Raw genomic sequence first — 24,807 nt, forward strand, 5'->3', positions numbered from 1 at the left:
ATGCCCGGCTAATTTTTTGTATTTTTAGTAGAGATGGGGTTTCACCGTGTTAGCCAGGGTGGTCTCGATCTCCTGACCTCATGATCTGCCCACCTCGGCCTCCCAAAGTGCTGGGATTACAGGTGTGAGCCACTGCACCTGGCCATGGGTTTTCTACATATAGGATCATGTCATCTGCAAACTGATATGGCTTGACATCCTCTCTTCCTATTTGTATGTCCTTTATTTCTTTCTCTTGCCTGATTGCCCTGGCTAGGACTTCCAATACTGTGTTGACTAGGAGAAGTGAGGTCTTATGCCAGTTTTCAAGGTGAATGATTCCAGCTTTTGCCCATTCAGTATGATGTTGGCTCTGGGTTTGTCACAGATAGCTGTTATTGTTTTGAGGTATGTTCCTTCAATACCTAGTATATTGACAGTTTTTACATGATGGGGTGTTGAATTTTATCAAAAGCCTTTTCTGTATCTGTTGATTTAACCATGTGGTTTTTGTCTTTAATTCTGTTTATGTGATGAATCACATTTACTGATTTGCATATGTTAAACAAGCCTTGCTTCCCAGAGATTAAGTCTACTTGATTGCCATGGATGAGCTTTTTGATGTGCTGCTGGATTTGGTTTGCCAGTTATTTTTTTTGATGATTTTTTCATTGAGGTTCATCAAGGATATTGGCCTGAAGGTTTCTTTTTTGTTGTATTTCTCCCTGGTTTTGGTATCCGGATGATGCTGGTCTCATAGAATGAGTTAAGGTGGAGTCCCTCCTCCTCAATTTTTTGAATAGTTTCAGCAGGAATGGTACCAGCTCTTCTTTGTACATTTGGTAGAATTCAGCTGTGAATCCATCTGGTCCTGGGCTTTTTTTTGGTTAGTTGGCTATTTATTACTAACTCAATTTTACAGCTCATTATTGGTCTGTTCAGGGATTCAATTTCTTCGTTGTTTAGTCTTGGGAGAGTGTATGTATCCAGGAATTTATCCACTTCTTCAAGATTTTCTAGTTTATGTGTACAGAGGTGTTCATAATATCCTCTGGTGGTTTCTTATATTTCTGTGGGGTAAGTGGTAATATCCCTCCTTGTCATTTCTGATTGTTTATTTGAATCCTCTCTCTTTTCTTCATTAGTCTAGTCAGCAGTCTATCTATTCTATTTTTTTCCAAAGCACCAGTTCCTAGATTTATCAATCTTTTGAATGAAATTTTGTGTCTCAAACTTCTTCAGTTGAGCAGTGACTTTGGTTACTTCTTGCCTTCTGCTAGCTTTAGGATTTGTTTGCTCTTGGTTCTCTAGTTTTTTTAGTTGTGATTTTAGGTTTTTAACTTGAGATCTTTCTAACTTTTTGATTGGGCATTTAGTGCTATGAATTTTCCTCTTAACACTGCATTAGCTGTGTCCCAGAGATTCTGGTATATTGTATCTTTGTTTTCATTAGTTTCAAATATCTTCTTGATTTCTGCTTTAATTTTATTATTTACCCAAATATCTTTCAGGAGCAGTTATTCAATTTTCATGTGATTGTATGGTGTTGAGTGAATTTCATTCTTGATTTCTAATTTGATTTTGCTGTGGTCCAAGAGATTGTTTCTTATTATTTCATTTCTTTTGCATTTTCTGAGGAGTGTTTTATTTCCAATTATGTGCTCAATTCTTGAGTATGTGCCATGTGGCAATGAGAAGAGTATATATTCTGTTATTTTGGGGTGGAGAGTTCTGTAGGTATCTATCAGGTCCATTTGATCCAATGCTGAGTTCTGGTCCTAATCATCTTTGTTAATTTTCCATCTTGATGATCTGTCTAATATTGTCAGTGAGGTATTAAAGACTCATTATTATGTGGGAGTCTAAGTCTCTTTAAAGGTCTCTAAGAATTTGCTTTATGAATCTGGGTGCTCCTGTCTTGGGTGTATACATATTTAGTATAGTTAGATTTTCTTGTTGAATTGAACCCTTTACCGTTATGTAATTCCCTTCTTTGACTTTTTTTATCTTTATTGGTTTAAAGTCTGTTTTGTCAGAAACTAGGATTGCAAACCTTAATTTTTACTGTTTTCCATTTGCTTGGCGGATTTTTCTTCATCCCTTTATTTTGAGGCTATGAGTGTCACTGCATGTGAGATGGATCTCTTGAAGACAACATACCAGTGGGTCTTGGTTCTTTATCCAGCTTGCCACTTTATGTGTTTTAATTGGGGCATTTAGTCATTTACATTTAAGGTCACTGTTGATATGTGTGGATTTTATACTGTCATTATGACGTTAGCTGGTTATTTTGCAGACTTGTTTATGCGGTTTCTTTATAGTGTCACTGGTCTGTGTAATTCAGTGTGTTTTTGTGGTGTCTGGTGATGGTCTTTCCCTTCCATGTTTAGTGATTCCTTCAGGAGCTCTTGTAAGGCAGGTCTGGTGGTAATTCCTTCAGTGTTTGCTTATCTGAAAAGGATCTTATTTGTCCTTGGCTTATGAAGCTTAGTTTGGCTAGATATAGAATTCTGGGTTGGAATTTCTTTTCTGTAAGAATGTTGAATATTGGCCTCAAATCTCTTCTGGCTTGTAGGGCTTCTGCTGAAAGGTCCATTTTTTAGTCTGAATGGCTTCCTTTGTAGTTGATCTGACCTTTCTCTCTAGCTGTCTTTAGCATTTTTTCTTTCATTTCAATCTTTAAAAATATGATGATTATGTGTCTTGGGGATGATCTCCTTGTGAAGTATCTTACTGTGGTTCTCTGAATTTTCTGAGTTTGAATGTTGGCCTTACTAGTTAGGTTGGGGAAGTTCTCCTGGATAATATCATGAAATACAGTTTCCAAGTTAGTTCCATTCTTCCCATCTTTTCCAGGGACACCAATGATTTGGTCACATATTTTTTGAATTTTTTTCATTCCTTTTTATTCTCTTTTCTCTATTCTTGTCTGACTGTCTTATTTCAGAAAGCCAGTCTTCAAGCTCTGAGATTATTTCCTCTGCTTGGTCTATTCTGCTGTTGATACTTGTGATTGCATTATGAAATTCTTGTAGTGTGTTTTTTATCTCTATCAGGTTGGTTACATTCTTTTCTAAACTGTCTATTTTTTCTGTCAGTTCCTTCATTGTTTTATAATTATTTTTAGCTTCCTTACCTTGGGTTACAGTATACTGCTGTAGCTCAATAATCTTCATTCCTGTGGATATTCTGAATTCTATTTCTGTCAATCCAGCCATCTGAGCCCAGTTCAGAACCTTTGCTGGAGAGGTGATTCCATTATTTGGAGGAAACAAGGCACTCTGGCTTTTTCAATTTTAAGCCTTCTCAGAGGATTCTTTTTCATCTTTGTGGCCTTATCTACCTTTAAGCTTTGAAATTGATGACCTTTGATTTTTTTTCTCTTTTATCCTATTTGATGACCTTGAGGGTTTGATTGTGGTATAAGGTAGATTCAGCCAACTAGCTTCTGCAAGATTTTATGGGGCCAACATTCACCTCCCAATTCCTGGACTGCATGCTATAACTCTGGGGGACTCGTATTGGACCCTGACTTTGTCCTCTGGCTCCTCAAGGTTTGGAATCCACTGCACTGGAAGGGAGGGCTAAGGTGTAGCAGCTGCAGCAGAGTGCTAACAAGTGCTGGGGTGTCTGCCTCCCTGCAGATGTTCACCACAGTGGCAGAGGCAACACAGCTGGGGGGCGGGAGCAGAGGACCCCTGCTGGAGACTGTGTGTGGGCACACTGGAGGTGGTATTAGCTCAGGGGCTGGGTGCTGGTGGGAAAAGTCTGGGTGCCTTCTATGTGTCCCCTAAGCAGGTGTGATCCACCATATAGTTCTGCATAGAGTTTTATTTGTTTCTGTGAAATTAATGTACATACTTTGCCAAAGAATTTACATAGCTAATATCAGAAGTTTTCATGTAGGTATCTTTGAATCACAATTATTAGGAGCTACAATTCAGTAAAAGGATACCTTGCTTTCAGCACTCTAAGGAAGATGTGGCTATTCTAAAATGGGAGGGGATTTGGGAACTAACATTTCATCTCTTTGAAACATTAACAGATTTCAGGACGGTATTTCAGACTGAGTCAAAGCATTTGCATGGAAAAAGGTATGTCCTCTATAGAAACATGGACTTCATCCACATGGCTGGGTAGCTGGGTGGTGCCCAGATTGCAGGAACAAACAATGAATACTTTATTCATCTGTACAAGGCCAATTAGGTGCTAAGCATACAAATCCAATAAGGTACAGTGCTTACCTGAAGGAGTTTCAAGGAGAGAGAAAAACCTGGAGAGAATCAATGAAGAGGCCATTGGACTTGGCAGTTCAAAGCAGTTTTGTGTGTTTTTAAAGAGAAATTTCAGTTATTTAAAGAAGTGGATGTGACGCAGCTATATCACCTGGGGTATATACCCTGGGGTTTGTCATCTTGCACCAGAAAAATTTAGGACATGGACTCACATGAGGAGTTTAGGAGCAGAGGTGTAATAGGCAGAAGAGAAGTGAAACAGTTTTCTCTATATAGAGAGAGGGGTCCCTCAGCAGAAAAGACTGGCTATCAGTGAATGCGCCAAATTTTATAGTCAGGTTTGAGGAGGCGGTGCCTGATTTACATAGGGCTCACAGATTGGTTTGATCAGGTATGACGTTCACATAATGCACGGGTAAGTTTGGTTATCCCACTCTAATGTTAGTATGCAAATGGGCTTTCCAGTTGACTGGTGCCATCTTCTCTGATTCTCACTGTACACTTGGCTGACAAAGAGAAGAGGAGGTGGACCATCTTGAACATGTCTAGTCCTTACTTCCTGCCAGCATTCACCCATGCAAGCTCCAAGCTTGCTTGTTTATGTCTGCAGCTCAACTTTACAGGCTGCTCTTTGTTAGAAAATGATTTGTGGCTGCCTTTCATTAGAAAGCAAAGCATTACCAAGGACTCTTATACAGTTACTTTCTGCCTAAGTGATTTCTTCTTAACTTCTTATCGTTCTCCCCTCTGGAGTGGTAACCCTAACTGCTGTTAGTGGTCATTTGAATGATGACTCTTTCTGGCAACTTCCTCCTAAAAGGGGGCATTGTGTGGGGAACAGCAGCTATGGCTCCTCCTGGGGTCAATCTAAGAGTCCTTGGAAGAAGGGCATGTCCATGTATGGTTCTGTCTGCAGCACCATTTGGAGTTTGTTTCTAAATGAAAAGAGATGAATGTTAGTTCAAATGAGTATTAAGATTGCCACTATTAGTGGAGGTACTATAGGCCACAATCATAACAGTAGGGTTTCATACCTGTCAGTCATTTTGATGAAATGAAATACTGGTTTGCTTCTACCAAATGTTGCTGTACTTTACCAGAAGTGTTGATATAAAAGCAACATTTTTGTTTCTTTGAGAAAAACATATATTCCCCCCTTGCTTTGCCATTAGGGGATAATTTCTGGTCTAGGTCATCTTTTATAACTTGCAATATGATTGGGAGAAATATGTTATTGGGTGGCTAGTGTAATTTTAGTGTTAACCCTAGCTAAATCTTTCCTGCAATTAATTCCTTCACAGCTTCCACCAACTATCTATGACATGCTTAAACTTTCTGGCTTGTCCTAAACATCCTTTTTAAACAACCAACTATTCTTTTTAGGACATGTATTTACCATCCTTCTAATCCTTTCATGACTTCCATGAACCATCTCTGACATGCTTAAACCTTCTGACTTGTCCTAAACATCTCTCTTTTAAACAACTAGCTATTTTCTTTAGGACAAGTATTTCTCATACAAGATCCTTTCTTATATAAAATCTCTTTCCTTTGTAACTTTCTTTGCACCAAATGGTAGCATGAGCATGGAGAACTAAAAAAGCATACTTGGAGTCAGTGTAAATGTTAGCTACCTTTACCTTGCTTAACTCAAGTGCTCTTGTAAGAGCTATCAGTTCAGCCAGTTGAGCACTTATGCCTGGAGTGAGAGACACACTTTCAATAACATTCAGAGTGACTACTGCATATCCTGCCTTCTGTACTCCTTGCTCTGTAAAGGAGCCTCTGTCCATGAAGAGGGTCCAATCTGGATTTTCTAGGGGAGTTTCCCTGAGATCTTCCCTGGCCACATAGGTCTGTACCACAACTTGTTCACAGTCATATTCAGGTTCTCCAGTTCCCTTGGGGAGAAAAGTGACTGGGCTTAAGCAAAAACAAGTGTTTAACTGGATGGTGGAACCCTCTAACAGTACGGCTTGATATTTAAGGAGCCTGCTGTCTGTTAACCAAAGGCTTCCCTTAGAGGAAAGTAATCCCACCACATTATATGGGGTATAAATAGTCATGTCATTTCCCAGGGTTAATTTGGAGGCTTCTGGGACCAGTAGGGCCACTGCAGCAATGGATCAGAGGCATGCTGGCCATCCTTTAACCACCAAATTAAGTTCCTTACTCAGGTAACCCACTGACTGTTGAGCTGGTCCACAGACCTGTGTTAAAACTCCCAGGGTCATTTCCTTCCTTTCTGATACATACAGATTGAAGTCCCTTCCTATGGAAAGGCTGCTACTATGGCCTCAAGGAGATGGAAGTCCTGAAGTAGTCTACATTCCCCATTGAGTTTTATGTGCTCCTAACATTGGGGTGTTGAATGGGCTGCTTGAGGTTTTAAAGAGGCCCTGCATCTTCAGGTTATTAATAATGGCTTCTAGCCCTTTCCTAGCCTCTGGCTTCAGTGGATATTGTTTCTGGTTAGGAAAAGAAGTGGGATCCTTAAGATGGATCTGTACTGGCCTAGCAGTTACAGCTCAACTTATTCTTCCTTGAGTTGCCCACACTTCCGGATTGATATTAGCTTCTACCAGGGGGTGACAAAGAGTTTGTCCTGAGGCTGTAAGGATGCTGGTCTGCAGGCAAGTAAAATATCTCTACCTATTAAAGGAGTGGAACTTTTTGACATGATTAAAAAGGCATGTGCAAATAATACGTTTCCCCATCTGCAACCTAAGGGGTTGTGAAAAATATTGAATTTGAGTTTTTCCTGAGATGCCCTGTGATGCCATGGTCATGCTACGGAAAGAGGGGATGCCTGGATTAGAGAGGAGAAGAGAGAGAGAGACTGGCTGTAGTGTTCACAAAGACATCTACCTTCCTTCAATTTCCAGAATCACCCAGGGCTCCTGTGCTGTATGTTGGTTTGAGCCACTGGAGCTCCAGGACCCATCAATCCTGTTGGACCATCTGTGAGACTGGTTTGGAGCCCAGTGACCTTCATCTCTGGGGGCAGTCTGACTTCCAGTGCTTCCTTCCACAGGCTAGACAAGGTTAAGGTGGTTTTTTCTTGCTGCCTGGGCACTCTTTCTTAAAGTGCCGCGACTTGCTGCACTGATAGAAACTAGCAGATGTACCTCAGGGATCCTGGGCTTTGTATGTCTGCAGAGCAGCTGTTAGTGCCTCTGCCCTTCTCTTTTGCTTCCTCTCTTTCTCCTGGATCTCCTCCTCCTGGTCCCTATTATAAAACACCAAAGTGGTCACCCTTAGGAGGTTCTCCAAGATGCTATCTGGTGCTATAGCCTTCTTCTGTATTTTCCTTCTAATATCGGGAGCTGTCTTTTTAATAAACTTGTCCCTTAGGATGAGCTGTCCTCGACTGATGCCGGGGATAAAGGTATGTTTTATGAGTGCCTATCAGTCTTTCCATAAAGGCTGCAGGATTCTCATCTGGTTTTGGTCTATCTTGGAAAGTATAGAGTAATTAATAGATTTTGCCCTAGCTCTTCATAGGCCCTCCAACATGTACATTAAATGGTGTTTCATTTTCCATCCATCTGTGGCATCACTGGTGTTCCAATTAGGGTTTTTTTTTAGAAGAACTGCTTCCCTTCCTATTGGGAATGGTGTTTCCATTATTTCTTTGCCTTCCTTATCTCCTTTTTTCCTTTTTAATCTACCACAGGAGATATGTTGTTCATCTCCAGAATTTTCTGCTGCCTGCAGAGCTGCCTGCTTTTCCTCTGTGGTTAGGATTTGGCTTAAGGGCAGCATAACATCTCTCCATGTGTGGTGAAACACTTGAGTTAAATTTTGGAAGGGTTTTATATACCTATCAGGATCGTCAGAAAATTGGCCTAAATCTTCCTTCATTTGCCTAAGATTCTGTAATGAGATGGGAACTTGAGATGACCCCAAATAAGGGGGATTCTCAGATGGCTCCTCTGGAAGTTGCTTTTCTAGTCTTAGGGAATCATTCCCTTTGGGCCTGCCTGATATGATTGCTACACCTGCAAAGGGCTAGTAAGAAGGCCATGCCCTTGTGCAAAAGAAAATGAGCCATTTTTTCTTCAAAGTCTCAGGATCAAAGGAGTCCCTGTGCTTCAGAATGCACTCCAGAGGAGTACAGGCCTTAGATGATAAAGAGAAGGAAAAAAAGGCATCCCTTTAGTCTCCTTCCTTTCGATGTGACCCAAGGTGGGAGAAAGACAGTGAGGGTGTCCCCCTGCTGTTTTCTCTCCATGGTTCCTGGCATCCCGGCACCTTGTTAAATGTGCTGCCCATGGTTGCAGGTGTGGCTTCCCCAGCCATGGAACCAGAGGAACTAAGTGGTGGGTTTTAGTCACCCTCACCCATGCAACTCTAGTCCTCTGCCTAGACTTGTCTGGCCTCTGGGGCTCCCTGAAAAATAGATCTTGGGAGACAGTGTGTAACAGTTGCATTTGGGCAATTGTTGCACTCGCCTCCTTAATGGAGGAAGCATGCTGGTTTGAGCTCCATATCCTGCTATTATGGCCCATGCTAAAGTGTTTACCCTTAGAGAATGGTTCCAGTTAACTTCTGGACTTAAAATCCCCTTACTAATTAAGTACCATTCTAATCGGAGGTAGAATAGATATCTTAAAAGGATATAGGGACCAAATGGCCATTTTCATGAAGAAAGGACAGTATTAAGACTAAAATTTGGTTTTGGAGGACATTTTACTCCTAATTGCTGAAGGCAGAGTTTTCCCATTCACAGAAACAGCATAAAGCCTGGTTTCCAGTAGAGAGGCATAAAAAGGGGAGAGAATTGGGAAGCTAGAGTGTTTGGGTAAAGGACAATGTGCCTTATGGAGAGGATTCCTATTCCACTAGGTGGTGCTGCTGACTTTGAGATGCCATGTGCTCTCCAGACCAAGGGCAGAGTGACCTTGACATGCCATGTGCTCTCCAGATCAAGGGCAGAGAGAGAGACCTGGAAATGCCATGTGCTCTCTAGAACAAGGGCAGGGAGAGATGCTCACTGGGGGTACCCTCTGTTCCTAGAACATCACAAAAACACCTTCCCTTGAGCTATATGCCCATTTACTATGACATTCTCTGATCTTGCCAAACAGGACTCCTTCCCTGAACCGTAAATCTTCCCACACATTGCATACACAAAGAGGATAAGAGTTATGACAGTTGCCAACAGGAAAGAAAGAAATTATGATAGGAAAGTTGGAGATCTTGTGGCCAATAGCCCATCAAGGGGACAGAGGCTGGGGTCAGTCCAGTAGCCTTTGGATAACACCAGAGGTAGCCCCAGCCAGAAATCCTCAGTTGCTCCAGGACTTCTTCCAGCCCCACATGACAGCTAACTACTCCATGAAAGAAAGCTGGTTCAAACATGGCCAATATGCCAAGCAACCTATGCTCATGGGTTCTCCATGTTCTCCCCAGTAAGCCTGTCCCCCAAGTCTTATATGGCTGGCAGCCACGCTAATTGTTTTATGGCTGAAGAGGGTCCAGTATTTGGTTTGATTTGGTTCTTAAATGGAGGCCAATAGCCTCGGAATGAAAGGACAGACTTGGAGTCTGCTCCTCTACTCATTGTTTTGATTAATGTTGTACCCTGGTATCCTGGATGAGGTCCCCAATATGAAATGGCTACGTTGTCTGGGGTATATACCCTGGGATTCATCATCTCACACCAGGAAAACTTAGGACGTGGACACACACAAGGAGTTTAGGAGTGAAGGTTTAATAGGCAGAAGAGAAGTGAAAGAGAAACAGCTCTCTTTCTGTAGAGGGAGAGGGGTCCCCGAGGAGAAAAGACTGGCTGGCGTTGAATGCACTGGATTTTATAGTCAGGTTTGAGGAGGTGGTGTCTGATTTACATAGGGCTCGCAGATGGGTTTGATCAGGTATGATGTTTACATAGTGCGTGGGGAAGGCTGGTCACTGTACCCTAATCTTATTATGCAAATAGGCATTCCAGTTGATCAGTGACATCTTGTCTGCTTCTTACTGTACATGTGGCTGACAAAGAAAAGGAAAGATGGAGCTGCCATCTTGAACACGTGTAGTCCATAGTTCCTGCCGGCATTCACCCGTTCAAGCTCCCAGCTTGCTTGTCTATGTCTGCAACTCGACTTTACAGGCTGCTCTTTCTTAGGAAATGATTTGGGGCTGCTTTTCATTAAAAAGCAAAGCCTTACCAAGGACTCCCATACCCTTTCTTTCTGCCTCAGTGATTTCTTCTTAACTCCTATATTGGATATATTGTAGGTTGTTAAAAAGTGATTATGGAGTGAAGTACAAAAAAAAAATAGCCATATATCAGTTCTTCCATGCAGTACAGTGGCAGAAAAGGATGTGATGGCTTGGGGATTAAGAAGAAAGCAGTATGACAGAAAGATTTTTAAGATCAGAGACTACAAAGGGTCTTTCTAGCAGGGAAACTGATACTATAAGATGATAAGAGAATGGGGGAGAGAGTACTTTGGAGTCACTGATGGCGCAGTTTCAGAAAAAATTGGGGAATTGAAAGTGAGAGCATAAGAGATGATATTAGATTTCTAATATTTCTAGATATTTGGGGAAACATTATCCAATACTGATGCATGGTTTCTTAACATTTATTTGTAGAATGAAGCATGAAACTAACACAACATTAAGTCGTTAGAAGTTCATAGGGTTCAAAAGTAAAAGTGGCAAAATCTTTTTCCAACAGTCTATGTAATCATTCAAAATCATATTAACTGAAAGGACAGAAAGAAGAAAAAGCTGGGGAAGCAAATTTGCTTCACTGTCTTTTGCTGAGGGAAATGGGAACACTTCCTATGGCACCAAATCAATTTTTATCTTGGCAGAAAAACTGATTATCACAGCTACTGTGAGCCATTGTTATTATAATTGAGTGGATCATTTGTCCAGTATGTTTTTCCTAGTAAAAGAAAAACATTTGTGGTTTCTGTGGTGAATAAGAATTCTAACACCAGGAAAAAAATACAGGCCCTATTTTTGTTGTTGTTTTGCATATATTTGTTTGTTTGTTTCAGCACCAAATGTGGCTCCTTCAGATGTAGGAGGTGGAGGTGGAAGAAACAGAGAGCTGACCATAACATGGGCGGTAAGTATTGATGAGTTGCACATATTATAGGTTGCTCTATGTATATTTAACTTCCACCCCATTTTGTTTCCTGAAATAAATTGAGATGAAAGTGAATGCCTACTGCACAAGCAATAATATATTACTATTTTTTTTCTTAAATGCAAATCAGATTTTATCTGGCATACTGTGGCTTAGTGTGTAGCTCCTATGCAAGAATAAATCCTGGATGCTAAGAGATGTGTTAGCCTAGGTGATTAAACATTCAGCTGTCTGATTCCAGAGATACTTTGATCATAGTAGTCTGGTAATCTAATTGTAATTTTAAACATTGTCTCTGGACATTCTAAATTCCAAAGATTCCATTTACAAACTTTGTATCAAAACCCATTTTTAAATTGGAGACTGCCTCCTCACTTGCAGCTTACTTTGATCACTGGTGTAATCTAGCATGATAGGTCAGTCTTAGAAGTCACCCATGAGACTAGCTACTGAGGTATCCAAAGCATTTTACTACAGTTTCAGGAGTCAAAGAGTTCTGTATAAGAGACTACAATCTCTAGAAAACAATACATCTTGGCTGGATTTTTGAAATAGGAAAGATATTGGGAGGGGTGGGAAAAGTTGTGATAGGACAAAATTGTCTGACTTAGACACCTGGCATTTATCCAGATAACATGGTTTATACAGATTCATTTATTCATTAAATACACTTAGTGTCAAATCACTGCAGGTAGTCAAAGAGCACAATTTAGGCTCCAAAGGATTTTGAAGACTGTGGAAAAAATGACAGGTTTTATTCTTTGCATCAGTCAAATGGATTTATTTAATAAGTGAATGTTTAGCAAAACTTGACTCACTGTGTGCTTTGTAGTCATTTTCTATACTTAGCATTTAAATCACATTTTAAAGCAAGATTTAGCAAAAAAAAAAATCCGTTTGCTAATCTGAATCTTAAAATATTTATTTCTAAGTTTTACTGCCAATGAAATGTCCAAAAAATGCAAATATTATAAAAATTAGAACATTTCACTTTTTCTCTTATGGCTTGATTTTTATAAATTCTGTGGATATCTGCTACAGAATAAGATGGGCCTTATAAAAAAAATTCAGTATTGGAAATTCTCCTCCAAAGATTGAAGTTCAAGTTTCTGGAGATAGATCCTGAGAGTTATTTTTGAGTTTCATAGCTATTCTGTTATACTCTAAATTCCAAAAACTAAGTAGAGAACTATCAATAAGCAAAATGTTTAAACTATTGTAGAAATGTTAGGCTATACTATCTAATAATCTAAAATCACATACCTATTAATATATTGTGCAACCACATACAGCTTCTACCATTTGACCTTTACACATTTCTTTATCTTCCTATTTAATATAAGTATGTCCAAGCAATAGTGTTATATTTACTTCAAGGTTTTGCCTCAAGACATCTTAAATTTGATTTTCTGGTTTAAAAAAAAAAAGTAAATATACAATGTGCACATTTACCTTAATTGCCAAAAAAGGCTAACTGACAAGTACTCACTAGAAGTAGCTGTAAGTCGGTATTTATTAATAATAGGTGATGAGGGCTGACACAGACTTCTTTATAAGACAATTGACATGAGTGATAAGAAACCTTGAGAAAATGATGAAAAACCAAGCACTTGCTTTAGAATTGGAGATAGAAACCCAAAGCCATCCCCCTACAAATGAGTGCAATATTGCCCCTTCCTCCTTGTCACTTACTTTTATTCCTCTTACCAGTTTCTTTTTGATCACAAGGTAGATATTCTAGGCTAGAGTCTTATATAACTCTCTTATCATTGTCTTTCAATTCTAATGAAATTCATTTGCTCATCCCCTAAATACATATTACTTGAAGCCCTGTTCTAGGTGCTAGGGTTAAAGAGGAAAACAAAACTGACAAAAACGCTGCCTTCATAAAACGTGTATTCTAGTAGTTGAGAGAGACAATAAAGTAGATAAATAAGTAAATTGTATAGACTTTGTTAGGGTTAAAGAAAAACAATAGGTAGGGTGCGGGGCATGGAGCACTGTGTTGGAGTCTTGCAGTGGCAGAATCTGTGGTCAGAGAAAACGTCGAGGTGATTTTACCTCGGGAAAGTGAGGGAGCAGGAGGAGTCACATAACATCTAGGAGAACATTCTAGGCAGAAGGAACTGAAAGGAAAAAGGCCCGGAGTGAGAGGCCCCTGAGGTGTTCTAGGAGTAGTGAGGCTACCACTTGGTAAATAAGATCATCCCGTGTTTAAGCAAGTTTTTCCTCTGGTATTTGGAACCAGCACTAATGTATGAACTGTGTATGTTTTTACAAAGAGCATGCCTCCATGTGTGTCATTATCCCCATAGCGTTTCCTCCCTGTTACCTGGATTACTAAAACCTACTCAATCTTTTAATTTCTATTTAGCCTTTGTCAAGAGAATACCACTATGGCAACAATTTTGGTTACATAGTGGCATTTAAGCCATTTGATGGAGAAGAATGGAAAAAAGTCACAGTTACTAATCCTGACACTGGCCGATATGTCCATAAAGACGAAACCATGAGCCCTTCCACTGCGTTTCAAGTTAAAGTCAAGGCCTTCAACAACAAAGGAGATGGACCTTACAGCCTAGTAGCAGTCATTAATTCAGCACAAGACGGTAGGTAAAAGAAAGACCTTCTTACATGAGGAATGAGAAAACGTAATTCTCTAGTAGGCATTTAGTTTGTTTCCTTTCAGGCCTTACTTAATAAGACCTTTTTATAGCATTATGCATTTAGTAAATGAGTACTATTTTGAACCAAATTAAACATCAGCCTCTTCATCTAAATGATGAGAATGTTGCTAGAGTCTTTTTCATCATTTAGATCATGCCCATGGTATTAGGAAATCCCCATTAAAATAATTGGCTCTGACTTCCATTTTTGGGCTCTTGATTATAATTTTGTAGTCAGAAACTCTCCATACTTGAACAGAATCTCAAAATGTCTGTATATTCATAAAGTTTATAATTTAAAAATTCTATAATATGGCCAGGCGTGGTGGTGCATGCCTGTAATCCCAGCACTTTGGGAGGCCGAGGCAGGCAGATCACGAGGTCAGGAGATCGAGACCATCCTGGCGAACACGGTGAAACCCTGTCTGAACTAAAAAATACAAAAAAATTAGTTGGGCGTGGTGGCTGGCACCTGTAGTTCCAGCTACTCAGAGAGGCTGAGGCAGGAGCTTGCAGTGAGCCGAGACTGCGCCACTGCACTCCAGCCTGGGCGACAGAGCGAGACTCCGTCTCAAAAAAAAAAAAAAAAAAAAATTAACTGGCCATGGTGGCAGGTGCCTATAGTCCCAGCTACTCGGCAGGCTGAGGCAGGAGAATGGCGTGAACCTGAGAGGCAGAGCTTGCAGTGAGCCGAGATCACGCCACTGCATTCCAGACTGGGGGACAGAGCAAGATTCCGTCTCAAAAAAAAAAAAAAAAATTCTATAACGTATATATTATATATATTATTTGTAACATGGCCCAAAATTCTAACCTAAAAATGTGTTTAATTGTAGCATTTATGTAACTTTTTATTACAATAGAGAACACAAATTTTGTTAAAGGGAATCTAGATATAATTATATGAAAATGGGGTCAGTTGAAATTGTTTTCTTGAAAAGGGAAAAATTTGTCCTGTAGGGCATTTAGGAAAAAAACAATACTAATACCAGCTCTTTTTGTTTTTCTAGAAACTTTAACTTAACTAAGCATGGTCATAGAAGACTTTATATATTTATACAAATGATACAGTTTTAGATTGAGCATAATTACATTATTTTCTCTGATTTCTGTTTAAGCTGCTATACTTTTGTTATTTATATTCTTGTTAAAAATAATACCTTTCTGGCCGGGTGCGGTGGCTCACGCCTGTAATCCCAGCACTTTGGGAGGCTGAGGCAGGCAGATCACCTGAGGTTGGGAGTTCGAGACCAGTGTGACCAACATGGAGAAACCCCGTCTCTACTAAAACTAAAAAATTAGCCGGGATTGGTGACACATGCCTGTAATCCCAGCTACTTGGGAGGCTGAGGCAGGAGAATCGCTTGGACCCGGGAGGTGAAATTGCCGTGAGCAGAGATCAGGCCATTGCACTCCAGCCTGGGCAACAAGAGCGCAAGTCCATCTCAAAAAATAATAATAATACCTTTCTTTATTCATGTGCACTGTGTAAATAATTAATGACTAGAAAAGCAAATAGAGACGTCATTGCCTTCTGATCTTTGGCAATGTACATTTACCCTTGGCCAAGTTTCTCTTTGCACATGTGTGAGAAGCACAAGTAGAAGAGCTTGAAAACTAAAGGTGTGTGAGTTACTCTTCTATCATTAGAGGAAATGGTTCTGTTGGTTCACCCAACTTCCATTGTTTTCACTCCAAAATAGACATTTAGCCATGCCTTATACCTCAACAGAAATTCTCACGTATATTCATCGGTCACAGAATTATTAGTTTTAGTATTTGTTAAAAATGTAACATATAATTAAATTATCCTATGATCTTTACTTTTATTAAATGCCATTGTATTCTATATATGTATGTCATAATACCATGTCATATGTCTTAAATATACATAACAAAATTTAATATAAAAGGCAGTTATTCATATATGTAAAAGTATGTGTGTATATATAAGTATATATGTATATATTTAAAATTATATATACACTTTTTAACTGTATTTTTTACTGTGTACAAAAGTATGTGTATGTTAATATGCGTGTGTGTGTGTTTGTGTATGTGTATTTTTTTTACTTTTAAGTTAGCACAACCAAATATGTCAAAAGAATAAAATGTAGAAATAATTTGTTTATTATCAAACAGTGGAAAAGTCCTGATGACAAACTTATATTCTCTATGCGTGTGCTCATTCAGCAGAAATATGATAACTTGGCTGGGCGTGGTGGCTCATGCCTGTAATCCCAGCACTTTGGGAGGTCAAGGTGGGCAGATCACTTGAAGTCAGGAGTTCAAGACTAGCCTGACCAACATGGAGAAACCCCATCTCTACGAAAAATACAAAATTAGCCAGGTGTGGTGGCACATGCCTGTAATCCCAGCTACTCAGGAGGCTGAGGCAGGAGAATCACTTGAACCCCGGAGGTGGAGGTTGTGGTGATCTGAGATCGCGCCATTGCACTCCAGCCTGGGCAACAAGAGCGAAACTCCGTCTCAAAAACAAAACAAAACAAAACAACAAAGAAATATGATAACTTCACTCAGTTTTAATAATTTGAAGAACATGAGTATATCTTACAGATAAAATGAGTGTCTTAAGCATTTTACAAGTTACCTTCTCACCTTTTTACTGCTTTACTTGATGCTAAAATAAGGTTTCAGGCAAATAGCTTGTCATCTATTTAGTCATGGCTATTTGTATTTAATTATATTTCTTTCCTAAATATTTCATGAGTCTCATAAAACTTGCATGTGTTGAAACTTGTATAAGTGTTAATCTCTTCTTCCACTGCTGAGAAATCAATCATAGTGCTACACGTTTGCCTTGTTTTGGAAAGGCAACAGTGTTCATGTGTAGAACATTTTTAAACATTAAATAGGATTATGGCATTTTAATGAAAGACAATAAAAATTGATCACCCCTGCTTAAAGCCTTCATTGGTTTCTTTGTGTAAATTTCATAAGGGATGTAAGTTGCGTTTTTTCCCTGAACAGAGGCCTTTTTGATACATATTTGACTTGATGCCCAGTTGGAAGATTAGACATATAAAAGCTTTCTTGAGCCCAGGAAACAGTGGATGTTACAACTTGTTTCAAAGGCTGTTAAAAATTTTTTTTTAAAGATCTTAGCTTGAACATAAAAAGGGAAGTTTTATTAATAATATTGCTGTTTGTAGTTAGTTCACACAAATAGCAAATAAGAGAAAATGTATTATATTGAACAATTTTCTATAATACCAAATTTCCTATTTCCGATAATATAGAGTTGATAGCTAAATATTAATAATTTTAATTTGCATCAACAGGCTTTCTTAAGCATATCAGTTGAGAGAAATTTAAAAAATAGTATTTTTTTGCTCACAGATGTAATAGAAATTGATGAAGCTTTCTGTATTTGGTAAAAGTGTGTGTGGGAATGTGTATGTGTATATGTCTATATTAACATTTATGTAAATGAATGTGTGTGTGCACCTGTATCACTAATGCCATAAAATAAAGTAACATTAGAAAAATACAGGAAGAGGTAATAAAATAATTGCACTTATTTCAGTTTGAAAATATTAAAGCTATTTTAGAAACATTAAAATTAAAGTATGGTCCAACAGCATTCATATAGCAAATGATGCTATTTGAATTTCTTAAATGTAAATATCTCATTAATAATATAATGTTCTCATAAAATTTCAGCTCCCAGTGAAGCCCCAACAGAAGTAGGTGTAAAAGTCTTATCATCTTCTGAGATATCTGTTCATTGGGAACATGTTTTAGAAAAAATAGTGGAAAGCTATCAGGTACGTTAAATTTTTATCAAACTAAATACATTTATTCATAAATATATAAGCATATGTTTTCAATTGTGTTGTATGTTTCAATGTCCCATTAATTTATGTGGCAACTAATACTTTATTCTCTGTGTCTAGTATTGTGGTCATATATAAGTTAATTGTCAAGAATAAAACAGGGGTTCCTAACTGGCCTATCTACGGGAGATGTAAAGAAACCTAAGTCCTGGCAAACAATTAGCCAAAATAAAAACTATGGTAATAACAGTTATGATTACCCAAGGTCTTTTTAGGAAAACATTCTCATAAAAAGATAGTGAATCTCAAGTTTTTTTGGAAAGGATTTTGGTAATTTATAGAAGCATCCTGAAAATAGTCATCCTCTTTGAGTCAGTAGTTCCATTTCGAAAAGTCCCTCCAAAGTAAACAATTTTAAATATACCAAATATGTCTTATGTTATCTATGAAGTAACAATCCAAATGACACAAACAAAACTTCCCTTGAGCTTAATGTTAAAGAACCAGTAAGAATCAGTCAGACACAAATGAGAAAACTTGTCTTAGTCAAGGGAGTAAAAAACTGGAAAATCAAAACGAGAAAGATTAGTTAGGGTCTTTAATACAATGCTAATGCAATTTAGACTGAGTTATGTAGGAAATGTGAAATCATCGTCTCACATTTTTAAGTGCAAGTGAAAATTCAAAGGAATTAACATGGTTTTTCCTTTACAGATGAGCAAATGGATACCAAAGAGATTTGACAACTTGCCTCAGTTGTCACTTACAGAAAGTGTCAGAGCAGTGTGTAAAACTCAAGTTGTCTGATTCAAAGTTCGGGGCTTTATTGCCACACATCACAGACTCCCCTGTTTTTTTTCAGTGAGTGCTGTCTAGGGCTGCCCCTCCACCCACCCCACTCCCCCAGCCAGCTTGCATTCTCAGCTCCAGCACCCTCCCTTCTCCCTTGTCCATGCAATGTTAGCTCCATGAGGGCAGGGTATTTTTCTATTCTCAGTGCCATGCAAGAACAGTGCTGAGCACCTGGCAGGCTCTAAATGGATATTCATTGAATACTGATAGGAATAATGAAGTATGATTAAATAAAATGTTACAGTTGGGCTTTCCCAAGGCCATGTTTCTGAGATGTAGCTGTAAAAGAAACTCAAGCCTTCAAGCCTTTGAGCAGAAACACCCAGACCAACAGGAAGTTTTTGTTTTTGTTTTTGTTTTTGTTTTTGTTTGGCACCATAGGTTATAATTTGGGAAGATCTTAAAAAGCCCTCAGATCATCTATGCAAGGGTTCAGCTGAATTTATTACAGAACAGAGAAGAGTAGACTGGGAATAATTAGACTGAGAATACACAATATTCATAACTTACTAACCTGACAATTATGTTTACAGCTAGTAGAAAAGAAGTGGGAAGGAGAGAAATTCACTAGATGTCACAAACCCCTGTAATAAATACACCTGAGGTATCTTTGGGAGAAGACATCAAGGTGTAGAGCTTGGAAAGTAAAATTTTGGAGCACAGGAATTTTTTCTTCTTTTATATTATTTCTAACTAATAAAAATTGAAAAAAGGATAATTTAACATATAACCCATGTCATTGAGTCAAAATGCTAAATATATGACATATTTATTTAAAACATGCTAGAAAATTATATATTATCTTTGTCAATGCCAAGAATTATATATTGACAATTTGCTTACTTTTAACAAGAAGAAAAGGAAATAAGAGGTAGGAAGCAACATAGTGGAACCAATGATTCAGATAATAATTAAATTAAATATGCTTTTTTAATTGGGAACTAAACCTTGATTAAGGATTTTCATATAGTCAGTAAAAAGTAATCTTTATCAAATAAGATTTTCTCAAATGATAATTTCAAGGGAAAAGTATGTACCATGAGGAGTTGGTTTCACCCATTTCTGACCTTTTCCAGCTTACATTAAGTAAAAACTTAGGCACTTTGCTGCTGGGCAAACATGGGTTTATATTTCAGCTCTGTCACTTAAGAATTTTGTAGATAATTTATTTGAACTCTCTGAGTTTCCTCACCTATAAAGTGAGAAAGTAACCACTGCCCTCATAGAACTGTTATGTGAAAGATATTAAATAACCTGTATTTAAGAATTTTCCTGGTTGATGTCATTGGGCATTCCAAGGTGGTGGTGATGATGATGATGGCAGTGAGGAAGATGATCATGATGATGTTAATGATGAAAAGACTGATAACACGTTTTGAGTTCTTACTGTGCTAAACACTTAACTAAGCTCATTTTATTAAATCCACACAACCCTAGAGGATAGACACTATTATTATCCCCATTTTAGAGATGAAGAACTTGAGGGTTAGAAATGTTTGTCTCAGTAATAATTGTCATAATCAGATTTTAATCTAGTTCTTGCCTCTCTAGAGAATGGTTGATTAAAATTGCTGGAAGTAAATCATAGAATTATTCTTCCCATTCATTCTTTCTTAAAATCCTTTTAAACCTTTCACACAGGGTCTTGAATATCAAAGAGACAAGCATGAACACTTAAAAGAGAAAAATCCATATTATTTATTGTTCTGCAGGAAATGCTCCTGTGACTGTGGCCGGTAGGGGAGAGGCGGGTCTTGACTGACTATAATGCGGTTATTGTTTCCATTTTAAAATATGATGGGAGAAGCCAATGGTTTAACAAGATAGATGATGGTGAAAACTAATACCCCATTGCACTTCCCATGAAAATGTACGATGGATCTATATTTTTCTGTGTATAAAGATACACAGAAAGAAAGCAGCACATTGAAAACATAAAATATAAAGCTGGAAAGCCCTGACTCCTGCCTGATTGACACCATCTCAAGGTTCATTTCCTGACATTTCAAATGAGAATTGTGAGCAACTGAATTTAAAGACAATCTCTTCCCTTGTGGTTTTAAAGTGTATCTCAGCAGAATGTTTATGTCACTTAGTATTTTTTTCTCTTACTTCGTTAAAGAGCTCCCCACTTTCAATCTTAATACCCAGTGAGTTTTTCTATAGTGTAGGTAAGCTAGAAGAATACAAGAAGTCTTTCTTATCAAGGGCATTTTGGAACTTTGGGCTTTTGCCCAGGAATCCACAGAAGACTTAGTTTGCTCACCCAGCAGGTAAAATATTCACTTAATTAATTTAATGAAAATAAGTAAAATAGACTACCAGGAATAATGAATGCAAAAACTTTTGCAGCTGAATTAGAGATTAATGCAGATGACTGATTTCACAGTCATCATAAAAGATGAACAATCCTGTATAGTCTACTGAAATGTTTTTAAAGTTTAAATTATTATGGTGAGCTGAAACTGATTACTTAGAAAGTGCTTTATTTTCTTATTTTGGAGAAAACATCCGTTTTGGTCTTGATCTCTTTGAAACAGAGCCTCAAACAAACATGTGGAGAAAGGTTGTTTATTATTGTTGTTCATTGTTTGTTTTCAATATGATCCTAGGAAGCAGGTATGAGGAAAAGGCAGAGTGAACAGGAAATAGGGGAGCTCAGATACAAACGTGCTATTTGTCTTGTTGGCAACCACTGTGGGCAACTGGTACTCCATCCCTTGAGACCTTTGAGGACTTTTATAAATGTGCCTCTGAAGCTGCCCTGCCTGGGATGAAAAGGGAAGCATTCATCCACTCCTGAATGTTCAGAAATGTGCTCATTCAACATATAAACCTCACTTTTGCCAAGTGAATTTGAGCCATCCTGTTGCACTTCATAATAGTTTCTTACATGTTTATGTAAATAAATGCAGGATTATATTATTATTAGACATTTTAATCTAGGCATTTTGGTTAATTGTGAAATTATAATCCTGCTATTTTATAGACAGGGCATCTAAAATATGTAAAATACCAGGATAGTTACAAATAATCCTTTTCTTTTTATTCTTATATTACATATAACATATTTTTATTCATTTTATTCATACCTTAGATATAATTATAAATCCTGAATGCAAAAAAAAGCCTTTATTTAAAGATGAAAATTATAATCCATAACTTTTCTTAAACTTTAAGAGAAAAGGAATCCTGTAATTATTTGACAAAATTAATCATTTCTAATAAAAAAATCGATAACTTTAAAAAATTATTTCATGGGTAAATAACTTCTACAGTTTATACAGTTATTAGATATATTTGTTTGATATCGAGCTTCTATATGGGTTCAAAGGAAATAACCTTAGATACTTACTGCTGAAAGGAGCTAGAAGAAAGTATTACTTTAGCATATTCTAGGCCACATAGTAACTATTTTTATCCAGCAAAATTATAGTCCTCTCCAACTGCTTTAAGAATGGCTCAGAACAAGTTTGAAATCATGCAAACAGAAGTAAAACAGGGAACTAAATGATAAAAATTATAGTGACAAATACTTCCAAATGGAGACCACTTTTATATTTTGAAAGTAAGTCTGCTGCAAAGTTTTTGGGATTTTTAAATTTTTTATTTTTTATTTTTTTTAGTCAATGTAAAACTATTTTGGGCAATGAAGTAAGACTTTGATTCGCTTTTCACATCTTTAATCATTTCTGTCCTGTGTGCTGTACTACATTCTAAGGCTGATAGAAGGGTAGATATCATTAAGAAAGATTTGAAAATATGACGATCAGCCAACACCAATGGTAACAGAACCAGTTGAAGAGAACTTTTCATAGCTGAAGACTCTAAATCTTGGCAAAATATAACTCATCCTGAATGTTTGCAGATTCGGTACTGGGCTGCCCATGACAAAGAAGAAGCTGCAAACAGAGTTCAAGTCACCAGCCAAGAGTACTCAGCCAGGCTCGAGAACCTTCTGCCAGACACCCAGTATTTTATAGAAGTCGGGGCCTGCAATAGTGCAGGGTGTGGACCTCCAAGTGACATGATTGAGGCTTTCACCAAGAAAGCACGTGAGTCCCACGTTTTGCTTTTAGACTTGTCAAAAACTACCACTGGATTCAATCACGATGCGAATATATTTGAAGGAAATTTCCTTCCTAGCTACGTGAGCACATTTTTCAATATCCTTTACAGCCACACAAGATTTCCCTTAAAATGTGAGTTATTGTAGATGACGAAAAAATGTGAAAATACCCTCGCACATTAAATATTCCATTATAGAAATAAAGTTAGAAAACTACCTTTTTGTAAAGGCTGTCCTCTCAAATTTTGTGCCATTAACTTGTCTTAACCCTGTACTTATTAATTTAAATATTGTTTTCATAGGAGTACATCAACAGCATGTGAAAACTAAAATTCTGCTTATTTTTACATGCTTTAATTTATAAACCTCTGTCATTGCACAGTGCAATGCAAGTTAAATGTGTAACATTACGCTTACTCTCTTATTACTGTATGTTCTAGTACTGTATGTTTTAGGTGGTTCATAAAACAAGACCACCTATCCCTGCTGACGTTCTGGTCATTCTAATCTCTCTGGATTCATTTTGATATCTCTATTCTTGAACCCAAGTGGAATAAATAAAAAAGGAGACTTTGTATGTAGGACTCTAGGGAATGTCTCAAGAATCTGAAGATGTGATTACCATTAGAGTTTGCAAATTTATGAAATTCACTTTGGGACAGAGACTCTCCCAGTGAGATGACAGAATGTAGTGACAAGAACTAGAATTTGGCGTCTAACATGTGTTTGACATCTGTCTCTGCCACTTGCTAAATGTATGACAATAGATAAATCATCTAAACGTCAGTTTTCTAATTTGTAAAAGGAGCATTCATTTTTTGTTCTTTTTCCATTTGTTCATGTATTTATTCATTCATCAAAAATACGCTGTGTGCTCAGCACTATTCTTGATGGTGAGGACACAAAAGGGATCAAACCCAGTCCAAGGTGCTCTTCTCACATGGTTTACAAGCTAATGAAATGAGATAGAAACTTCAAACAAACACAAACTCTGACAAATAAATAAGTGGGATTAAAGCAGATGACAGGGCAATAAAATGAATAAATAGACAAAAGTAAAGTGACTTAGACAAAAATGAAATTCCGATTGGGTGGCCAGGAAAGGCCTCTGAGAAGATGCCAGTTAAGCTATGATTTGAGTGATAAATGATAAGAAGAACCCTCTATGTGAAGAGCTTTAGGCAGAGCCTTAAGGTTCTTTGCACTCTAAGTAGTACAAAACCTTAAGGTGGAGAGCACTTAAAATATTTTAGGTGTGGAAAGGCCACTGGGTCCAGGGCATGGGTTCTGAGTAAGGAGGGGGAAGCATTCTGGGACCCAACTGGGAGAACCTTGTAAGTAATTGTGATGAGTTTGAGTTCTTTCCAAACATGATAAGAAGCCACTGAATGATTTTAAAACAGAGAGTGATATCTAATTTATGATGTTGTTTTTTAAAAAATCGTTCCGGCTTCTGGACAGAAAATGAATTGTGGTGGGTTAACAGTGGAAGCAGAAAAGCCAATTAGGAGACTATTTCAGCAGTCAAGGAGAGAATTGATAGTGGCTAGCACTAAGTGAAAATGGAGATAGAAGTGGAAAGTTTTCTGTAGGCAGAGTTGACAACTTGCTGCCAATTTGGGTGTTGGCAATGAGTGGGATGAGAGACTAAATACCAAATTTCTGCTTGAGAAACTAGGGGGGTTGGTTGTGCCATCTGCTGACGATGGCAAAGACTCATTGGAGAAAGATTTGAGGATACTTGACATTATATTACGTTTGAAAAACATATTACATTTGAGAAATCTTTTAGAGACTCAAGTAGAAATAGGCTGATATCTGCCTAGATAGAGAGATCTCTAGCCACATATGTCTAGAGGTTGAAGGAGAGATTAGGGCTAGAGACAGAACTGTGAATATTTAAAGCCATGGGCCTAAGTGTCAGTACTTAGGGAAGATCCACAGAGAGAGTAGAAAAGGTACATAGATGAAGTCCTAAACCATCCAACAGTTACAAGTTGACAGAGGGAGCCAGCTAAGCACGAATAATGGGAAGCAGCAGCCCATGAGGTAGAAGGAAAACCCAGTTAAGATCTGAATTTAAGAAAAAACGAGAGATTCA

The 24,807-nt window shown here is 37.9% G+C and overlaps 1 protein-coding gene across 7 annotated transcripts in view; it reads left to right on the forward strand.

The window, feature by feature from the left end:
- Window positions 1-24,807, forward strand: part of CNTN1 (contactin 1) — a 402,152-nt gene that overhangs the window by 325,627 nt on the left and 51,718 nt on the right. For all 7 annotated transcript variants that reach the window (XM_032173711.2, XM_032173712.2, XM_032173709.2 and 4 more), the window contains 4 exons: window positions 11,231-11,301; window positions 13,697-13,931; window positions 17,673-17,776; window positions 22,506-22,692. In XM_032173711.2, coding sequence (XP_032029602.1) covers window positions 11,231-11,301; window positions 13,697-13,931; window positions 17,673-17,776; window positions 22,506-22,692 — 597 coding nt within the window. The remainder of the gene's footprint in view (window positions 1-11,230; window positions 11,302-13,696; window positions 13,932-17,672; window positions 17,777-22,505; window positions 22,693-24,807) is intronic.

The sequence above is a fragment of the Hylobates moloch genome, unplaced genomic scaffold (assembly GCF_009828535.3).
Source record: "Hylobates moloch isolate HMO894 unplaced genomic scaffold, HMol_V3 SCAFFOLD_13, whole genome shotgun sequence".
NCBI classification, from domain to species: Eukaryota; Metazoa; Chordata; class Mammalia; order Primates; family Hylobatidae; genus Hylobates; species Hylobates moloch.